The sequence below is a fragment of the Pseudophryne corroboree genome, chromosome 2, assembly GCF_028390025.1.
Source record: "Pseudophryne corroboree isolate aPseCor3 chromosome 2, aPseCor3.hap2, whole genome shotgun sequence".
Lineage (NCBI taxonomy): Eukaryota > Metazoa > Chordata > Amphibia > Anura > Myobatrachidae > Pseudophryne > Pseudophryne corroboree.
This window is the reverse complement of record NC_086445.1, coordinates 1,044,049,477-1,044,070,906: the sequence shown is the minus strand read 5'-3', so window position 1 is coordinate 1,044,070,906 and position 21,430 is coordinate 1,044,049,477. Positions and strand designations below refer to the sequence as shown.

The following is a 21,430-nucleotide window of genomic DNA, read 5'->3' as shown; positions in this document are numbered from 1 at the left end:
GTCCTTTGCGAGGAAGATGAAATATCACAGCAGTCATCTGACAATGCTAAATTCCTTTGCCTTATAACAACCCTTTATGAAGCTAAGAACACTGTACGCTGTTTACTTAAGAAGTACCGTAATGGTACGCTATCTGCGTAGCGATCGCTCAGCCGTAGGCGAGACGCTCAAGCGTCACGTTCGCTCACGGCCCAGTGATCACAGGACACGTTATTGGTTATGTCTAGGGTAATGATTCGCTATGGCGTAGCTTACGCTCGAGACCACGAGGAGGTCACCAGCGATGCAGACGCTCACAACACTATACCTTTATGATAAAACCTTATACCAATGAAATACACTGAATACCTTAATGTGAGTACAGGGTGTAAGTGCAACCTTGTGTAACCTGACTAACTACAAAGCTGCTTGAGCGTCACCGACGCTCAAGTGAACACTTAACACTATAGGAAATACACAGATGCTGGTTTAGGTTCCAAGGCCTATTAACTGTATTATATCTAATATACTTGTAAAAGGGGATAACAGTACAATTGATACACTACAATATAACAGAGACTTCCTAACCACAGAACTAAACAATAAATACAAAAAGACAATACTACACTGACCTAAATGCAATACAATACAATACTATCTAATACAATACAATACTAGCCTAGTCTAGGGGAGATATGAGAGAACAGAACAGAGAGAGAGAGAGAGAGAGAGAGAGAGAGAGAGAGAGAGAGAGAGAGAGAGAGAGAGAGAGAGATATTGGCTCACAGAAAGACAATGATAACGGAGAGAAACTTACGCACAAAGGGTATGATCGCCTGCGCCTCGATATCCAGCTCCCGGCTATCAGCAGATAAGCGTTGATGAGAGAGTGAGCTGGATGTGGTCGGCCTGCCTATTTATGCTACTCACACAATGCAATCTATTGGTCCCTACAGTCTCACTGTCCATTGGACGCAGGAACTCGGCTTCGCATTATAACAAAGGTCACAAGTTGATTCATATCAGTGGCCCTGGTTATGCAAAACAATGGGTGATAACTAACACATTCCTGTCTTCTGGAGGGGGTATTGTTTGGCGAATACAAAACAGAATCCTGTCTGGGTTCTGTTCTATATTCATGATGTCCACTTTCAGTTGAGACAATGACATCTCAGCCCTCATTCTCCTGTATACAAATCCAGCCCCATTTGTAAACACAGGTGTTGACCCTCCTCATTGAGTCTCAAAAGCTCAGTGTAATTAAAGACTATTGTACTCCGTCTGCGGGAAAGATACTGATTTGGAGTACAATTGATCTTCAATTACTATTCCTGTGTTTACCTTATGCATGTGTAGAGATGAGGCCCTCTTAACATGCAAACTATTGTTTGGGGGATCTCTGAGGTCAAAGAGACATTTGAGACCTACTGATGCCTGTCTCCAACTGTTCAGATGCATGACTAAGTAAGGACAAATAATAATGAATAAATGGACATAACTTCTTATGTCCATAACTATTCACACGAGCAATTAATCTGCTCCAAACCAACACCGGAATATTGCTATTTAAATACTCTTCCGATAGGTACCAAACACCACTGTCTGACTCCTGTTAGACCCTTCGCACAATACAAAGAGGGATTCCTCCGTTCAGGGACATTCTATATTAACCAAACTTTCAGAATCTATCAAAGGGACCATAATCTATAAACTACATTAATTGTGAAAATATGTAACGAATGAGTCGCACGCTACGACTACGTAAACTCTACCGTAAATACGCATACTGCGCCTGTGAGTGCACGCTATTGCGGGTATGCGCCTCCACGGGAGAGCGCACGCACGCGCAGCGCGGACCAGTGTGCGGTGCAAATATGGCAACGTGCATAGAGACATTTTTCTGACTTCGACAGTCCACCCTTTGGCAGTCAATAATAACTGCCACAAAACATTTAAGGAGAAAAATGTAAGTCAGGGGTTAATACATTTCCATGGTTGGGTAAGGGAGGAGAGAGGAGAAGGTGTGAAGAGGGTATGACCTAGTGAGAAAGCAGAAGCATGTGTGTATGAATCCATGTTTGGGGGGGGTCATGTATCATCGTGCCGTACGTGTTGTACATCAAGCTTCGAGGTATTGCGAAGTATACATTTGAATTCCTTCTTATCCTGTGGTACAGGTCTGTGGATGGGCTGTCAAACTTTACCGAGCTCTTTTCGGATTTTGAACAAAATGGGGAGCACATTTTAGTTGATGATACATGAATGGGGGAAGTATGTGGTTGCTGATATCTGAGCCTGTATTCCCTATCGACTATGTGTGTCATTACCTGAGGGTTGTAGAGATGAAGATAAAGAACACTTACGAAAAATGCAATGATATTCTATGTCAGGGAAATGTACATCTGTCGTCGAAGTTGTTTTCGGTATCTGTTGAGAGTCGTCTTCTTTGCGCTGTATTGCTCCTTAGGCATGAGCAAATAGCTTTGTCTGAGCCATCAGATTTACAAAAATGTTGGGCTAGCGTGAGTGTAAAGATACTAGGGAAACTGGGGATCCATGGCAAAGTTCATCAAGTGTCCATATTTAAAGTTGTCAAATCTTCTTCTTTGGTGCTTGTCTGTTGTCTGTATACATCTCGTCTCGTCAGCTTCCTCGTCCAAGGGGGTCTTTGTGTCTTGGAGAAAAAGCAGAAAAACAGGTGAAAGAAACGGACCGTATAATCGCATTTTCATCACATTCTGGTTTCTATCATTGGGTCATAAATCAAATCCAGGTTAATTACAGTTTCCTCACTCCTCAAGCTCATCACTTTTGTACTTTGTTTGCACCTCATTAAAGCCTGCCCGCATCTAAATATCAATCCAATCGATATAACGACACCTAAGATACATAGTAGAAACTTTCCAACATCCATTATGACTCCTTGAGCCCACTCTCCTAAACCGGAGAACCAATTTCGCGGGTTCAACCATGACACCCAACCAGTCAGCTCATTACCTACAGCAGCAAGGGTGAGATTGTGTTTTCGACGAAATTCCCACTTCAATTGGAGAATATCGTCCATCTTTTGGTCTATGACCTCTACCGGATCCTCGGTGCTATTTGTGATATACGTGCAACACTTTATGCCGTACTGTGTTGCCAATGTAACACAATATCCGCCTGTTACTGCTGTAAGATAATTAAGAACCATCCTATGCTGAACTAGTTCTGTTTTGTAAGCTTGAGGTTCTCTTCCAGTGTATCTAAACGTGTCATCATACATTTCAGTGATATTATCTAACAAATTGGCGAGTGCGGAAATGTATCTATAATTCATCACACCTCGAGCGGTACGAGTGAAATCTAACGCTACCAGAACCTGAATCCCGGTGGATTCACGGATAAGATCAGAGGCCGGATGCTCTAACCTTTCTGACAGTTGTCTTTTAACCCGGTGCTCGTAGTGAGTGTGAGTATAAGGAGCTTGGGCACCACGGTGTATGTCCTTCATTTTGTCATGTGTAACAGTCATCACTTCAGGCAATACTTTTCCAATATAACACAATCCTTCAGAGTTTGGGGCTAGCCACTTGTACGCCTTTCTCCCGCATATGAAATATGCATCATCGGGGAGAACATAAGGGACGGAGAAGGACATGACCATGTTACAAACCTTCCAGGTGAAATCTCCTGACCCTAATTCTTCCAACTGCTTAATGCACGTATCGGTTTGTACGATATGTGCACAGTATCCTGGTGATACCTCTCCAACTCTAGTAATCCTATTCCCTAAGGTATATCGATACCGGAAAGATTTTCCTCTACTGGCTATGTGGCGTACGAGCTCTGTATCTGTAGGCATTCTATCTGCTCTGTGTGAAAAGGTCATGGTAAGGTTGCTCCATGACACTTCCCAATTTCCCGGTTTTCTGGGATTGGAGATGTTGAAACATAAGAGGGACCTATCCACATGGTATTGGTGGAGCTTCAAACTAGGAGGGCTGGAGATGTTAAACCTCCGGTCCACCGGTCTCCCACCCTTTAGCTCAAGTACCTCCCCTACCGTTAAAGGATATGGTACTAGCCCTGATTTACTATGACCCTGAGGTACTTGAGAGCATACCCAACAATCTGTTTTATTTAACACGTTACCCACTAAGGAGTGATGGTCACTCAATGGATGCTGGTCCATATGGATATTAAGACTGGATTGGCATTTCTTTATGCATCCATCTTCAACCATTGTCACAGAGCCTACAGATACAGTTTTTCTTTTTTTTGAACTAACAATCCTTCAAAGAAAATGTTTACAGATAACATGGTTGTTAGATCGTGCCCGGTACTCGCCTTTGCTTGGTGATTGGGTTGCTATTGGAATTTTACACCTCCGTCTCAGTCATCAGGACCTTTCTGGATCCTTTCTCGACCTCACTGGTACTCTCACCGAAACAGACTGCTCTGGTCAACATCATGGTTAACGGGAAAATCCATGTCACAGTCTCTTGGGGCAAGTCCATCTTACAGGAGGAGAAAAGAAGAAATTTGTAAAGGGGGTATAAGAAAATCAGTTTGAGGGGGAGAGAACTCGTTACGATAATAAGTTCTCTCGTTTTGTTGTTCTTTTTGTTCTGCTGTCCTCTCAAAAGGTGCTGTCTCTTCAGTCTTCCGAATGAACCTTCTGGTGATGTAATCTTTCTTCCTAACTAGCGATCTTTCTGTGTGGAGCAAAAATCTGGCATTACCATTGGTTAACACTTAGGGGTGACATACCATCTTTAAATCATGGAAACATGAGTGAGGAGAGAGAGAAAATAAAAAACAAAAGAGATAGAGAACAATTCATGTGCATATATACATTACATAACCCGACAATAACCACCAATAAGAGAAGAGAAACAAAGCATTTTTAAACGTTGTCAACATTAAGAAAACATTGTCAGACTATTAGGCTGTCGTATCTACGTGTCTAATGGTTTCCTTGAGCAGTCCCTCCCCACCAGCACTTGCATTATTCCACTGTCTGTATCTGGCCAGAATACATTGTGGTGGATAGGTCATGCTGGGGTTTGGTAGACTTCTGCAAGGACCAAGCGAATATGCAATGTTTGAATTCTTACCAATAATCGTCAGAGATGGGGATAGAGAGAGAAAGAAAAAACATTTTTCACAAATACATTTACAACGTTTAACCTGGTCATTCCTGTGTCTTCAGTGAATGACCTCCCAATTTATTAACCGTTACCTCAGGCTTGCCTCCATTCCTAATAATCACCTTTCCTAACTATATATTATGGGTGTGGCCCAAAATTCTTCCTATATGATCCCTGCTTGTAATTTGGTGTGTCATAACTTTTGCTCATTTTCATGTCTAGGGGGTCTGATTTTATGTGGGCTGTTGCAGTTACTGGCATAATGCCCTTCTCTTTTGCACAGATCACAAATCCTTAAGTTCCTCCATGTGCCAATGGCCTGGGGTTTTGGTTGATTTGATGCCTCCTCAAACGCTCGGATGTTCATCATCATCAACCGCTTTCCCTGTACCTACCTGATTCCTTGGATACCATGATTATGTCGTTGTCTAGGGAGTTGATATACCTTCTGTGAATCTTTGATCATACAGTTAGATCTTTCCTAGGATCTGGGTAATCAGACATGATTGATCTCAATTCTGTCCGGGACCAGGGATGGCGCATTGCACTGTCCTTGACGGGAATGGTTCCCTGATCGTCAGTCTTCCCATTGGGGACTGTGATCACCCTGACAGGACTAAACTCAATTACATCACCTTGTTTTGGTCTTATAATATGGGGTACATTTGTTTGTGCGTGATATAAAACATTGTACGTACCTGTGGACACGACCTCACCTGACCCTCCGTTAGGGGGTTTGATTATTGCCTTTACCAATTTGGTCGTGTCCACCTGGATGTCTTGTAGGATGGCTTCTGGAAGAGGTGCTGACATCGTTCTGGGCTCACTTTCTTGTTTGTATTCCTGAGGGAGGTTTGACATGGGGTGCAGCTTGCACAGGTTAATAGTTGTACATTCAACAGTATTACAATAATCATGGTTACATTTATTACACTTATCCTTATAATCTATATTACAGTTGCTAAGAGCGTTTTTATTGTTCCACCTTTGTGCTTTTCTCTCCGCAATCAACTCCTCTCCTGCTGCCATATCTCTCCTCTCAAGATAAGAGTCAGAAAAGTCAATAGACTCTTTTTGTAATTCACTTTCCTGTTGCCATAACTGTAAATATTCATAATGTTTATTTTGTCTCTTCGTTGGTTCAATGAGACTTATCCTCCTCCTTAAATTTTGTAACACTACTGGACTAAAGCTACCTATTCTTGGGAATTTGTCCCTGTCTTGTACAGTCATTCTCTCCCATTCATCACATAAAACTTCAGCGTGATTTCCATATTTCTTACACATCACATATCGTGCCGACCCGATGGATCGGTTCTCTGAATCAACCCGAACCGAGGTTGATCGCCCCCTACCTGAACAAATGGCCCCCATAATCTGCAGGCGTTGCCTATTCCTCCTTGAATATCAAGGCTTTCAGCGAACCCTTACAAACAAACCAAGATGTCCTTGGGCAGGCCGGCGGTGGTGGTTTATCAAGTACCCCACTTACTTCTCGCCCACGTTGGCCTGTGCTGCAATCACTGTAGCCAGAGCTGCTGGACCCAACCTAGGGCCCCTGTGAACCTTTAGTTTACTGGAACATATGAGGGTTACCCGCAGGACACTTACTCTTTCCAGTAAAGTTGGGGTTGTTAGATAGTTCCTGAGTGACCAGCGAACTTCCCTTCCAAAAATAAAAAATTACACAAATCACGTCAGAATGTACAGATAGCGTTTGTGACCACTTTACTCTAATGGTATTAGGTCAGATTACTAACTACTGCACACAATAACGTGCGGTCCAATCGTTCAGTATACGAGCACTACTTGTCATGTACTGAAAGATCAATGGAATCTATGTTTCCGGCTGCGATTCCTTCAGCCAGAGCTTGTATGGCCTATATGGGTTCTGCACCAACACCCCAGGCGTTGTGCCACTGGACTTTTATAGCGGACCTTTTACCTTACGACCTCCTGGTCTTGTTACCTTATGACCTCCTGGTCTTGTTACCTTATGACCTCCTGGTCTTGTTACCTTATGGTCCGCTATACTCTAATGCTCAAATATTATTTAACCAGGGATGCCTCCCTGGCCACCGTATATGTCACTTACACGTATGTCCCTTGACGAGTACCCGGCTTTCCTTTTGGTTCCACCTTAAAGTTATATAAACTTTTGTATACAAAACACACTCACTCAACACATGTACACTTTTGTTTCTATATCTATTTCTGCGCAGAAATTTGTCTTTAGCCCAACAGTGTTACCAATTAGGAGCAGGATCTGTTAAACTAAATTTCAGATTTTCCAAAAATAGATTTGTGTTATTTACCGCTTCGCGTTATCTACCGCTGTGCGTTAATTATCGCCTTGGCGTTACTTCACTTTATCACAACTTGAGCTACGTGGGCGTAACCGGACGCTACGTTGCGTAATGAACGCTGCGTGCGTCTGCCTTTTGGATTGCGTACGTTAGTCTTTGTTAGCGACACGTGTACACAATGCAAAGGATCCACCGTAACACAATATATTTTTATCAATGTAAATGATCCCTGATCATCTACCGCAATCCACACTGACTGCCTTGTATCTCAGACAAACCGTGTGTTTGTTCTATACTTTAACTATTACCTCTACTATGAAATAACAGCAAATCTCTTTTTAGCACTTTCTATCAACTATAAAATTGGCAAACAGGAATAGTGATATACGAAAAATGAAATACACAAGTGAAAAGAAATGCAGGTATGTATGCGTACGCAAGACAAAAGAAAAATAAAAGTTTTAAAAGACACAAGCGTTTTGTTCTTACTTCCGGTTACCGGGTTCCTTCAGCACTCTTTATCTAAGCGAAGCAGACGCTTATCCCGTCAGCACTGTGAGACAACCTCCCACCCTTTGCTGGAGGGATAATGTCTGCTGATCTACCTAGTGCAGATGTGAGAAGTATAGGACGAGCCCGCAATTGACAATGCTAAATTCCTTTGCCTTATAACAACCCTTTATGAAGCTAAGAACACTGTACGCTGTTTACTTAAGAAGTACCGTAATGGTACGCTATCTGCGTAGCGATCGCTCAGCCGTAGGCGAGACGCTCAAGCGTCACGTTCGCTCACGGCCCAGTGATCACAGGACACGTTATTGGTTATGTCTAGGGTAATGATTCGCTATGGCGTAGCTTACGCTCGAGACCACGAGGAGGTCACCAGCGATGCAGACGCTCACAACACTATACCTTTATGATAAAACCTTATACCAATGAAATACACTGAATACCTTAATGTGAGTACAGGGTGTAAGTGCAACCTTGTGTAACCTGACTAACTACAAAGCTGCTTGAGCGTCACCGACGCTCAAGTGAACACTTAACACTATAGGAAATACACAGATGCTGGTTTAGGTTCCAAGGCCTATTAACTGTATTATATCTAATATACTTGTAAAAGGGGATAACAGTACAATTGATACACTACAATATAACAGAGACTTCCTAACCACAGAACTAAACAATAAATACAAAAAGACAATACTACACTGACCTAAATGCAATACAATACAATACTATCTAATACAATACAATACTAGCCTAGTCTAGGGGAGATATGAGAGAACAGAACAGAGAGAGAGAGAGAGAGAGAGAGAGAGAGAGAGAGAGAGAGAGAGAGAGAGAGAGAGAGAGAGAGAGAGAGAGAGAGATATTGGCTCACAGAAAGACAATGATAACGGAGAGAAACTTACGCACAAAGGGTATGATCGCCTGCGCCTCGATATCCAGCTCCCGGCTATCAGCAGATAACCGTTGATGAGAGAGTGAGCTGGATGTGGTCGGCCTGCCTATTTATGCTACTCACACAATGCAATCTATTGGTCCCTACAGTCTCACTGTCCATTGGACGCAGGAACTCGGCTTCGCATTATAACAAAGGTCACAAGTTGATTCATATCAGTGGCCCTGGTTATGCAAAACAATGGGTGATAACTAACACATTCCTGTCTTCTGGAGGGGGTATTGTTTGGCGAATACAAAACAGAATCCTGTCTGGGTTCTGTTCTATATTCATGATGTCCACTTTCAGTTGAGACAATGACATCTCAGCCCTCATTCTCCTGTATACAAATCCAGCCCCATTTGTAAACACAGGTGTTGACCCTCCTCATTGAGTCTCAAAAGCTCAGTGTAATTAAAGACTATTGTACTCCGTCTGCGGGAAAGATACTGATTTGGAGTACAATTGATCTTCAATTACTATTCCTGTGTTTACCTTATGCATGTGTAGAGATGAGGCCCTCTTAACATGCAAACTATTGTTTGGGGGATCTCTGAGGTCAAAGAGACATTTGAGACCTACTGATGCCTGTCTCCAACTGTTCAGATGCATGACTAAGTAAGGACAAATAATAATGAATAAATGGACATAACTTCTTATGTCCATAACTATTCACACGAGCAATTAATCTGCTCCAAACCAACACCGGAATATTGCTATTTAAATACTCTTCCGATAGGTACCAAACACCACTGTCTGACTCCTGTTAGACCCTTCGCACAATACAAAGAGGGATTCCTCCGTTCAGGGACATTCTATATTAACCAAACTTTCAGAATCTATCAAAGGGACCATAATCTATAAACTACATTAATTGTGAAAATATGTAACGAATGAGTCGCACGCTACGACTACGTAAACTCTACCGTAAATACGCATACCGCGCCTGTGAGTGCACGCTATTGCGGGTATGCGCCTCCACGGGAGAGCGCACGCACGCGCAGCGCGGACCAGTGTGCGGTGCAAATATGGCAACGTGCATAGAGACATTTTTCTGACTTCGACACATCCTGCTGCAAAGCGGATAACTGAGGCCTTGGCATCCTGGGCGGTGAGAAACGTGGTTCCGGTATCCATCATTACTGCAGAGCCAACTATAGACTTGTTTGAGGTACTGTGTCCCCGGTACCAAATACCATCTAGGTTCCATTTCTCTAGGCAGGCGATACCGAAAATGTACACAGACCTCAGAAAAAGTCTCACCAGTGTCCTAAAAAATGCAGTTGTACACAATGTCCACTTAACCACGGACATGTGGACAAGTGGAGCAGGGCAGACTCAGGACTATATGACTGTGACAGCCCACTGGGTAGATGTATTGACTCCCGCCGCAAGAACAGCAGCGGCGGCACCAGTAGCAGCATCTCGCAAACGCCAACTCTTTCCTAGGCAGGCTACGCTTTGTATCACCGCTTTCCAGAATACGCACACAGCTGAAAACCTCTTACGGCAACTGAGGAAGATTATCGCAGAATGGCTTACCCCAATTGGACTCTCCTGTGGATTTGTGGCATCGGACAACGCCAGCAATATTGTGTGTGCATTAAATCTGGGCAAATTCCAGCACGTCCCATGTTTTGCACATACCTTGAATTTGGTGGTGCAGAATTATTTAAAAAACGACAGGGGCATGCAAGAGATGCTGTCGGTGGCCAGAAGAATTGCGGGACACTTTCGGCGTACAGGCACCACGTACAGAAGACTGGAGCAACACCAAAAACGCCTGAACCTGCCCTGCCATCATCTGAAGCAAGAAGTGGTAACGAGGTGGAATTCAACCCTCTATATGCTTCAGAGGTTGGAGGAGCAGCAAAAGGCCATTCAAGCCTATACAACTGAGCACGATATAGGAGGTGGAATGCACCTGTCTCAAGCGCAGTGGAGAATGATTTCAACGTTGTGCAAGGTTCTGCAACCTTTTGAACTTGCCACACGTGAAGTCAGTTCAGACACTGCCAGCCTGAGTCAGGTCATTCCCCTCATCAGGCTTTTGCAGAAGAAGCTGGAGACATTGAAGGAGGAGCTAACACTGAGCGATTCCGCTAGGCATGTGGGACTTGTGGATGGAGCCCTTAATTCGCTTAACAAGGATTCACGGGTGGTCAATCTGTTGAAATCAGAGCACTACATTTTGGCCACCGTGCTCGATCCTAGATTTAAAACCTACCTTGGATCTCTCTTTCCGGCAGACACAAGTCTGCAGGGGTACAAAGAACTGCTGGTGAGAAAATTGTCAAGTCAAGCGGAACGCGACCTGTCAACATCTCCTCCTTCACATTCTCCCGCAACTGGGGGTGCGAGGAAAAGGCTCAGAATTCCGAGCCCACCCGCTGGCGGTGATGCAGGGCAGTCTGGAGCGACTGCTGATGCTGACATCTGGTCCGGACTGAAGGACCTGCCAACGATTACGGACATGTCGTCTACTGTCACTGCATATGATTCTCTCACCATTGAAAGAATGGTGGAGGATTATATGAGTGCCCGCATCCAAGTAGGCACGTCAGACAGTCCGTACGTATACTGGCAGGAAAAAGAGGCAATTTGGAGGCCCTTGCACAAACTGGCTTTATTCTACCTAAGTTGCCCTCCCACAAGTGTGTACTCCGAAAGAGTGTTTAGTGCCGCCGCTCACCTTGTCAGCAATCGGCGTACGAGGTTACTTCCAGAAAATGTGGAGAAGATGATGTTCATTAAAATGAATTATAATCAATTCCTCCGTGGAGACATTCACCAGCAGCAATTGCCTCCACAAAGTACACAGGGAGCTGTGATGGTGGATTCCAGTGGGGACGAATTGATAATCTGTGAGGAGGGGGATGTACACGGTGATGAATCGGAGGATGATGATGAGGTGGACATCTTGCCTCTGTAGAGCCAGTTTGTGCAAGGAGAGATTAATTGCTTCTTTTTTGGTGGGGGTCCAAACCAACCCGTCATTTCAGTCACAGTCGTGTGGCAGACCCTGTCACTGAAATGATGGGTTGGTTAAAGTGTGCATGTCCTGTTTATACAACATAAGGGTGGGTGGGAGGGCCCAAGGACAATTCCATCTTGCACCTCTTTTTTCTTTCATTTTTCTTTGCGTCATGTGCTGTTTGGGGAGTGTTTTTTGGAAGGGCAATCCTGCGTGACACTGCAGTGACACTCCTAGATGGGCCAGGTGTTTGTGTCGGCCACTTGGGTCACTGAGCTTAGTCATCCAGCGACCTCGGTGCAAATTTTAGGACTAAAAATAATATTGTGAGGTGTGAGGTGTTCAGAATAGACTGAAAATGAGTGAAAATTATGGTTATTGAGGTTAATAATACTTTGGGATCAAAATTACCCCCAAATTCTATGATTTAAGCTGTTTTTTAGGGATTTTTGAAAAAAAACACCCGAATCCAAAACACACCCGAATCCGACAAAAAAATTTCGGTGAGGTTTTGCCAAAACGCGTTCGAACCCAAAACACGGCCACGGAACCGAACCCAAAACCAAAACACAAAACCCGAAAAATTTCCGGTGCACATCTCTAGTTGGCACACCCCATTTTTTTTTTTTTGGGGGGGGGGGAGGCGTCTCTCCTCATCTTGCGCTGGGCTCTGTCACCCTATAATGACCCTGAGTGAGGCACTACTATAGATAATTATCAATAAGGGGCTGCCCAACTCACTCCAAAGAGGGGAAAGGATAGAAAATCCATCCGGATATCCCCAGCAGTGCACCTGTAAGGGACTCATGCCTGGAGGATCAAAGAGGAGCCAGCCAAAAGGGAAGAGGTGCACCCTACCAGTCCTCTGCACAGTGATGGGGGGCTCCCTACCTGTCCTCTGCACAGTGATGGGGGGCTCCCTACCTGTCCTCTGCACAGTGATGGAGGGCCCCCTACCTGTCCTCTGCACAGTGATGGGGGGGCTCCCTACCTGTCCTCTGCACAGTGATGGGGGGCTCCCTACCTGTCCTCTGCACAGTGATGGGGGGCTCCCTACCTGTCCTCTGCACAGTGATGGGGGGCTCCCTACCTGTCCTCTGCACAGTGATGGGCGGATACCTACCTGTCCTCTGCACAGTGATGGGGGGCTCCCTACCTGTCCTCTGCACAGTGATGGGGGCTCCCTACCTGTCCTCTGCACAGTGATGGGGGGGCTCCTTACCTGTCCTCTGTACAGTGATATGGGGATACCTACCTGTCCTCTGCACAGTGATGGGGGCTCCCTACCTGTCCTCTGCACAGTGATGGGGGGCTCCCTACCTGTCCTCTGCACAGTGATGGGGGCTCCCTACCTGTCCTCTGTACAGTGATGGGGGGCTCCCTACCTGTCCTCTGCACAGTGATGGGGGGATACCTACCTGTCCTCTGCACAGTGATGGGGAGCTCCCTACCTGTCCTCTGCACAGTGATGGGGGCTCCCTACCTGTCCTCTGCACAGTGATGGGGGGCTCCCTACCTGTCCTCTGCACAGTGATGGGGGGCTCCCTACCTGTCCTCTGCACAGTGATGGGGGGCTCCCTACCTGTCCTCTGCACAGTGATGGGGGGCTCCCTACCTGTCCTCTGCACAGTGATGGGGGGCTCTCTACCTGTCCTCTGCACAGTGATGGGGGGCTCTCTACCTGTCCTCTGCACAGTGATGGGGGGCTCCCTACCTGTCCTCTGCACAGTGATGGGGGGCTCCCTACCTGTCCTCTGCACAGTGATGGGGAGCTCCCAACCTGTCCTCTGCACAGTGATGAGGAGCTCCCTATCTGTCCTCTGCACAGTGATGGGGGCTCCCTACCTGTCCTCTGCACAGTGATGGGGGGCTCCCTACCTGTCCTCTGCACAGTGATGGGGGCTCCCTACCTGTCCTCTGCACAGTGATGGGGGGCTCCCTACCTGTCCTCTGCACAGTGATGGGGGCTCCCTACCTGTCCTCTGCACAGTGATGAGGAGCTCCCTATCTGTCCTCTGCACAGTGATGGGGAGCTCCCTACCTGTCCTCTGCACAGTGATGGGGTGATACCTACCTGTCCTCTGCACAGTGATGGGGGGCTCCCTACCTGTCCTCTGCACAGTGATGGGGGGCTCCCTACCTGTCCTCTGCACAGTGATCGGGGGCTCCCTACCTGTCCTCTGCACAGTGATGGGGGGCTCCCTACCTGTCCTCTGCACAGTGATGGGGGGCTCCCTACCTGTCCTCTGCACAGTGATTGGGGGCTCCCTACCTGTCCTCTGCATGGTAATGGGGTGATACCTACCTGTCCTCTGCACAGTGATTGGGGCTCCCTACCTGTCCTCTGCACAGTGATGGGGGGCTCCCTACCTGTCCTCTGCACAGTGATAGGGGGCTCCCTACCTGTTCTCTGCACAGTGATGGGGGCTCCCTACCTGTCCTCTGCACAGTGATGGGGGGCTCCCTACCTGTCCTCTGCACAATGATGGGGGCTCCCTACCTGTCCTCTGCACAGTGATGGGGCTCCCTACCTGTCCTCTGCACAGTGATGGGAGCTCCCTACCTGTCCTCTGCACAGTGATGGGGGCTCTCTACCTGTCCTCTGCACAGTGATGGGGGCTCCCTACCTGTCCTCTGCACAGTGATGGGGGCTCCCTACCTGTCCTCTGCACAGTGATGGGAGCTCCCTACCTGTCCTCTGCACAGTGATGGGGGGCTCCCTACCTGTCCTCTGCACAGTGAGGGGGGCTCCCTACCTGTCCTCTGCACAGTGATGGGGGCTCCCTACCTGTCCTCTGCACAGTGATGGGGGCTCCCTACCTGTCCTCTGCACAGTGATGGAGGGCTCCCTACCTGTCCTCTGCACAGTGATGGGTGCTCCCTACCTGTCATCTGCACAGTGATGGGGGGCTCCCTACCTGTCCTCTGCACAGTGATGGGGGGCTCCCTACCTGTCCTCTTCACAGTGATGGGGGCTCCCTGCCTGTCCTCTGCACAGTGATGGGGGGGGCTCCCTGCCTGTCCTCTGCACAGTGATGGGGGGCTCCCTACCTGTCCTCTGCACAGTGATGGGGGGCTCCCTACCTGTCCTCTGCACAGTGATGGGGGCTCCCTACCTGTCCTCTGCACAGTGATGGGGGGCTCCCTACCTGTCCTCTGCACAGTGATGGAGGGCTCCCTACCTGTCCTCTGCACAGTGATGGAGGGCTCCCTACCTGTCCTCTGCACAGTGATGGGGGCTCCCTACCTGTCCTCTGTACAGTGATGGGGGGCTCCCTACCTGTCCTCTGCACAGTGATGGGGGGCTCCCTACCTGTCCTCTTCACAGTGATGGGGGCTCCCTGCCTCTCCTCTGCACAGTGATGGGGCTCCCTACCTGTCCTCTGCACAGTGATGGGGGCTCCCTACCTGTCCTCTGCACAGTGATGGGGGCTCCCTACCTGTCTTCTGCACAGTGATGGGGGCTCCCTACCTGTCCTCTGCACAGTGATGGGGGCTCCCTACCTGTCCTCTGCACAGTGATGGGGGGCTCCCTACCTGTCCTCTTCACAGTGATGGGGGCTCCCTGCCTGTCCTCTGCACAGTGATGGGGGGCTCCCTACCTCTCCTCTGCACAGTGATGGGGCTCCCTACCTGTCCTCTGCACAGTGATAAGGGGCTCCCTACCTGTACTCTGCACAGTGATGGGAGGCTCCCTACCTGTCCTCTGCACAGTGATAAGGGGCTCCCTACCTGTCCTCTGCACAATGATGGGGGCTCCCTACCTGTCCTCTGCACAGTGATGGGGGGCTCCCTACCTGTCCTCTGCACAGTGATGGGGGCTCCCTACCTGTTCTCTGCACAGTGATGGGGGCTCCCTACCTGTACTCTGCACAGTGATGGGGGCTCCCTACCTGTCCTCTGCACAGTGATGGGGGCTCCCTACCTGTACTCTGCACAGTGATGGGGGCTCCCTACCTGTCCTCTGCACAGTGATGGGGGGATACCTACCTGTCCTCTGCACAGTGATGGGGGCTCCCTCACTGTCCTCTGCACAGTGATGGGGGGCCCCCTACCTGTCCTCTGCACAGTGATGGGGGGCTCCTTACCTGTCCTCTGCACAGTGATGGGGGGATACCTACCTGTCCTCTGCACAATGATGGGGCTCCCTACCTGTCCTCTGCACAGTGATGGGGCTCCCTACCTGTCCTCTGCACAGTGATGGGGTCTCCCTACCTGTCCTCTGCACAGTGATGGGGTCTCCCTACCTGTCCTCTGCACAGTGATGGGGGGCTCCCTACCTGTCCTCTGCACAATGATGGGGGGCTCCCTACCTGTCCTCTGCACAGTGATGGGGCTCCCTACCTGTCCTCTGCACAGTGATGGGGGCTCCCTACCTGTCCTCTGCACAATGATGGGGGGCTCCCTACCTGTCCTCTGCTCAGTGATGGGGCTCCCTACCTGTCCTCTGCACAGTGATGGGGGGCTCCCTACCTGTCCTCTGCACAATGATGGGGGCTCCCTACCTGTCCTCTGCACAGTGATGGGGGGCTCCCTACCTGTTCTCTGCACAGTGATGGGGGGCTCCCTACCTGTCCTCTGCACAGTGATGGGGGGCTCCCTACCTGTCCTCTGCACAGTGATGGGGGCTCCCTACCTGTCCTCTGCACAGTGATGGGGGGCTCCCTACCTGTCCTCTGCACAGTGATGGGGGGCTCCCTACCTGTCCTCTGCACAGTGATGGGGGCTCCCTACCTGTCCTCTGCACAATGATGGGGGCTCCCTACCTGTCCTCTGCACAGTGATGGGGTGATACCTACCTGTCCTCTGCACAGTGATGGGGCTCCCTACCTGTCCTCTGCACAGTGATGGGGGCTCCCTACCTGTCCTCTGCACAGTGATGGGGGGCTCCCTACCTGTCCTCTGCACAGTGATGGGGTGATACCTACCTGTCCTCTGCACAGTGATTGGGGCTCCCTACCTGTCCTCTGCACAGTGATTGGGGCTCCCTACCTGTCTTCTGCACAGTGATGGGGGGCTCCCTACCTGTCCTCTGCACGGTGATGGGGGGCTCCCTACCTGTCCTCTGCACGGTGATGGGGGGCTCCCTACCTGTCCTCTGCACAGTGATGGGGTGATACCTACCTGTCCTCTGCACAGTGATGGGGCTCCCTACCTGTCCTCTGCACAGTGATGGGGGCTCCCTACCTGTCCTCTGCACAGTGATGGGGGCTCCCTACCTGTCCTCTGCACAGTGATGGGGGCTCCCTACCTGTCCTCTGCACAGTGATGGGGGCTCCCTACCTGTCCTCTGCACAGTGATGGGGGGCTCCCTACCTGTCCTCTGCACGGTGATGGGGGGCTCCCTACCTGTCCTCTGCACAGTGATGGGGTGATACCTACCTGTCCTCTGCACAGTGATGGGGGCTCCCTACCTGTCCTCTGCACAGTGATGGGGGGCTCCCTACCTGTCCTCTGCACAGTGATGGGAGCTCCCTACCTGTCCTCTGCACGGTGATGGGGGGCTCCCTACCTGTCCTCTGCACAGTGATGGGGGCTCCCTACCTGTCCTCTGCACAGTGATGGGGGCTCCCTACCTGTCCTCTGCACAGTGATGGGGGCTCCCTACCTGTCCTCTGCACAGTGATGGGGGCTCCCTACCTGTCCTCTGCACAGTGATGGGGGCTCCCTACCTGTCCTCTGCACAGTGATGGAGGCTCCCTACCTGTCCTCTGCACGGTGATGGGGGGCTCCCTACCTGTCCTCTGCACAGTGATGGGGCTCCCTACCTGTCCTCTGCACAGTGATGGGGGCTCCCTACCTGTCCTCTGCACAGTGATGGGGGGCTCCCTACCTGTCCTCTGCACAGTGATGGGGGCTCCCTACCTGTCCTCTGCACAGTGATGGGGGCTCCCTACCTGTCCTCTGCACAGTGATGGGGGCTCCCTACCTGTCCTCTGCACAGTGATGGGGGGCTCCCTACCTGTCCTCTGCACAGTGATGGGGCTCCCTACCTGTCCTCTGCACAGTGATGGGGCTCCCTACCTGTCCTCTGCACAGTGATGGGGGGCTCCCTACCTGTCCTCTGCACAGTGATGGGGGGCTCCCTACCTGTCCTCTGCACAGTGATGGGGGCTCCCTACCTGTCCTCTGCACAGTGATGGGGGGATACCTACCTGTCCACAGTGATGGGGGGATACCTACCTGCCTTGTGTGTGCAAAGAACATGTGCGCATGTGTGTGGGAGCGCTTTCATGTACGGTACACTATGCAAACTGCACAGTACCCGATCTGCGCCAGGCACAAACTAACACAACACGTGGCAAAACCAATACATAGCCATGCTCATCTTGCTGTGGTGCGGCGTGCGTTGTTGCGGCATGCTGCGCCGGTCTGTGTCCACCAGGAATTAATGGAGCGATCACCGGCTGCGAATAGTTGCGGTAAGCCGTGTTGCAGCATGTCACATCGCAACAAAGATGAGCATGGCTACACCTGTAATACATAGACAATAAGCTTAGACACAGCAGGATGGGGGCAAAGGTCCAACAATTTGGGGTTAATGCTCTGTAATCCCAATAACATACACCAGCAGCAGCTTTCCCTCTTGTGCGCCTCCTGTAGTAGAGTTTTGTTCTTCACGGGGTTAATCAGCGACAGGCAGCAGGAATCTGTTTGAAGTTTGCAGCTGACAGTGTCCATGTGGCTGCCCTGCGATTGGCTGAGCCCAGAACGCCCCCTCCCCGCCGCCCTCTGCGAGTGGCTCATCCAAAGTGCATCCAGAGGCAGGAACAGCAAAGGTTATGTATGGGAGTGGTGGTCCCAACACGTGCAGCCCCGATCACTGGCAGCACTGGAGACCCCTATTATATACATAGCGCACATATATTCCACAGCGCTGTACAGATAATACTTCAGTCACTCGCATCAGTCGCTGCCCCAGTGAGCTTACACTCTATATTCACTATCACATGCGCACGCGTACACAGTTCATTTTTATTTTTATTGGGTTTTTTTGGTTTGTTTTTTGTTGGAAGCCAATTATCCGACCCGTACGTGTTTTTGATGCGGGAGGAAACCATGTAAACTCGGGGAGAACATACAAACTCCACACAACAGATGTGGTTAGCATCACTGCCGTATATAACCGTTCATAACGGACACCCGATGTATTATACACTGTGCAGCAAATACAAGAGGAGGACAAGGATTGTGCCCAATAACATGGATTGCATCATATTTGTAGTGCAGTGGGTGCTCAGTGCACAATGCCATATTTCTCTAACGTCTATATATATATATATATATATATATATATATATATTATTTTTTTTCTCATGCAGCGTCAACTAACATTAAAGTTTGATGAACAATGATGATTATTTAGGAATACAGTAAAACATGTTAATGTTTAGTAAGGACAATGGGCCAGATTCAGCGGAGCGTGTTGCTAGGGCTTCGGTGCGCATTCATTTGTGGGCGGCTGCTACACTTGTGGTGCCTCGCAGTTCCATCCCTATAAAGGATCGCTGCTGCGTTGGCATTGCTACCCCGTGATCAACATTTGTTCTCACAGGGGCAGATGCAGAAATGAACGGAAGATTTGTGGCTGTATCTTGCACGTATCACTGCGCCACTCTGGAGACGAACGTACGCAACTTAGTCACATCTACACTGCAGCGTACATGGGCCGGAATGTGGAATGGGTCAGAGAGGGTATGTTGCCGGAACTGCACAGAAGTGTAATCAGGTCAGCCACTGTGGGTAACACATGGCTCCCAACCATAATGCTGCTAAAGGGTAACACTCACATGATACAGGTAGCAGTACAAACACAAGTTGCATCTGTATTCAGATAACTAGTGAGAATACCATCATTTTAAATGAACATTCTGCACAGAAATGTGCACATGGGAGTTTCCATGGAACTGGCTTCCATACGTTATTTTATACATTGCTGTTATATTCAGTAACCATGATCCATTTCATATAACACTTTACAAGCGGATTCCAAGACTACCGGGGTCAGCTAAGAGAAAGGAGTACAGGCATTGGGCCTAATTCAGACCTGAGCGTAGCAGCATATTTGTTAGCTAATGGGCAAAACCATGTGCACTGCAGGGGGGGCAGATGTAACATGTGCAGAGAGAGTTAGATTTGGGTGGATTGTGTTGTTTCTGTGCAGGGTAAATACTGGCTGCTTTATTTCTACCCTGCAATTTAGATTTCAGTTTGAACACACCCCACCCAAATCTAACTCTCTCTGCACATGTTACATCTGCCCCACCTGCACTGCATATGGTTTTGCCCAACTGCTAACAAATTTGCTGCTGCGATCAGGTCTGAATCAGGCCCATTGACAGTGAATCCGATCGTAACTATTATGCAATTGAATTGCTCCATTGGGCGCCATCTAGTGGCTGCCAGCGCGCAAAACATTTTAATTCCCCCCATGAATGTGAGGAGCAGCGTTAGCGTTTTATTATATAGGATGTGCAAAATAACTAACATGACAGTTTCTGATCTATGTCCAATACTATAGCGGGGCGGCTGCCTGTGTGGGTTATACTCCATACACCTCTACCGTGCTGCTCAGTCCAGCACTCACCTTCAGTTCTGCCATCTCTGCCGAGTGTCCAGGACGAGCTGCAGTTTCTCCTGTATGAGCCGCCAGCACTTTGCTGAGATGTAACCAGTTACTCAATGTGCATTTAATCATACACAGAGGGCCGGGCCTGTTGCACAATGATGAGGAGGAGGCGGCTGTGTACTTGGGTCACTCATCCCGACCACATGCAGAACAGCTCCAAGCAGCCAAGACTTAGCTCCATTCCCCATCGCAGCAATAACACGGTCACCTGCAGGGGGAGAGGTACCAAACCTTCCAGAGAGGGCAAGAGGTAGCGGGGCCCACAGCTACCAATCAGATTCTAGCTGTCATTTCATAGCACGTACTAGATACATCAGGCATGTCCAAACTGCGGCCCTCCAGCTGTTGAGAAACTATACATCCCAGCATGCCCAGACACAGCTATTGCATTCTCTGACAGCAAAACTGTGTCAGAGCATGCTGGGATGTGTAGTTTCACAACAGCTGGAGGACCGCAGTTTGGACATGCCTGAGATACATGATAGCTAGACTCTGATTGGTTGTTATGGCCACACCTCCAGCTGTACTCTTTAGAAGATTTGATACGTCTCCCCCACGGCCGGATGATCACAGTCACACTTGTCTGGTTTGCATGGACAATGTAACACACAACACACCCGTCTTATCTATCAGCAGATGGCATCGGGGTTACTGGGGCGTCCTCGTGTAGCCCAGACTGAGGTAAGAGGGCCACCGGGCCACCTGACCCCGGTACTGGCTGCGGTGACCTCCGGATAACCAGAGACTCCTACGGACCCCAAAGAGAAAAAACCTACATTACAGCTACAGAGATACTGCACCAGGGAATCTGTGATAGGGGTGAAAGGTGGCCACTGGGGGCGCTGTTCCCTTACCATCTATGGGGGCAATTCAGTTATCCACCATTCTGACAGCACCTCCTGACCACCTCAGTCTCCAATAGAGGGCATGTATTAAATCCATATTTCCCAATAGAGTGTAAGCCTG

The 21,430-nt window shown here is 49.0% G+C and overlaps 1 protein-coding gene across 1 annotated transcript in view; it reads right to left on the bottom strand.

The window, feature by feature from the left end:
• HGD (homogentisate 1,2-dioxygenase) overlaps nt 1–20,660 on the bottom strand; it is an 86,390-nt gene extending 65,730 nt beyond the window's left edge. Inside the window, exon 1 of the mRNA XM_063956854.1 lies at nt 20,423–20,660. Within this exon, the coding sequence (XP_063812924.1) occupies nt 20,423–20,533 (111 nt within the window). The 5' untranslated portion in view covers nt 20,534–20,660. The remainder of the gene's footprint in view (nt 1–20,422) is intronic.
• Nucleotides 20,661–21,430: the final 770 nt, after the last annotated feature.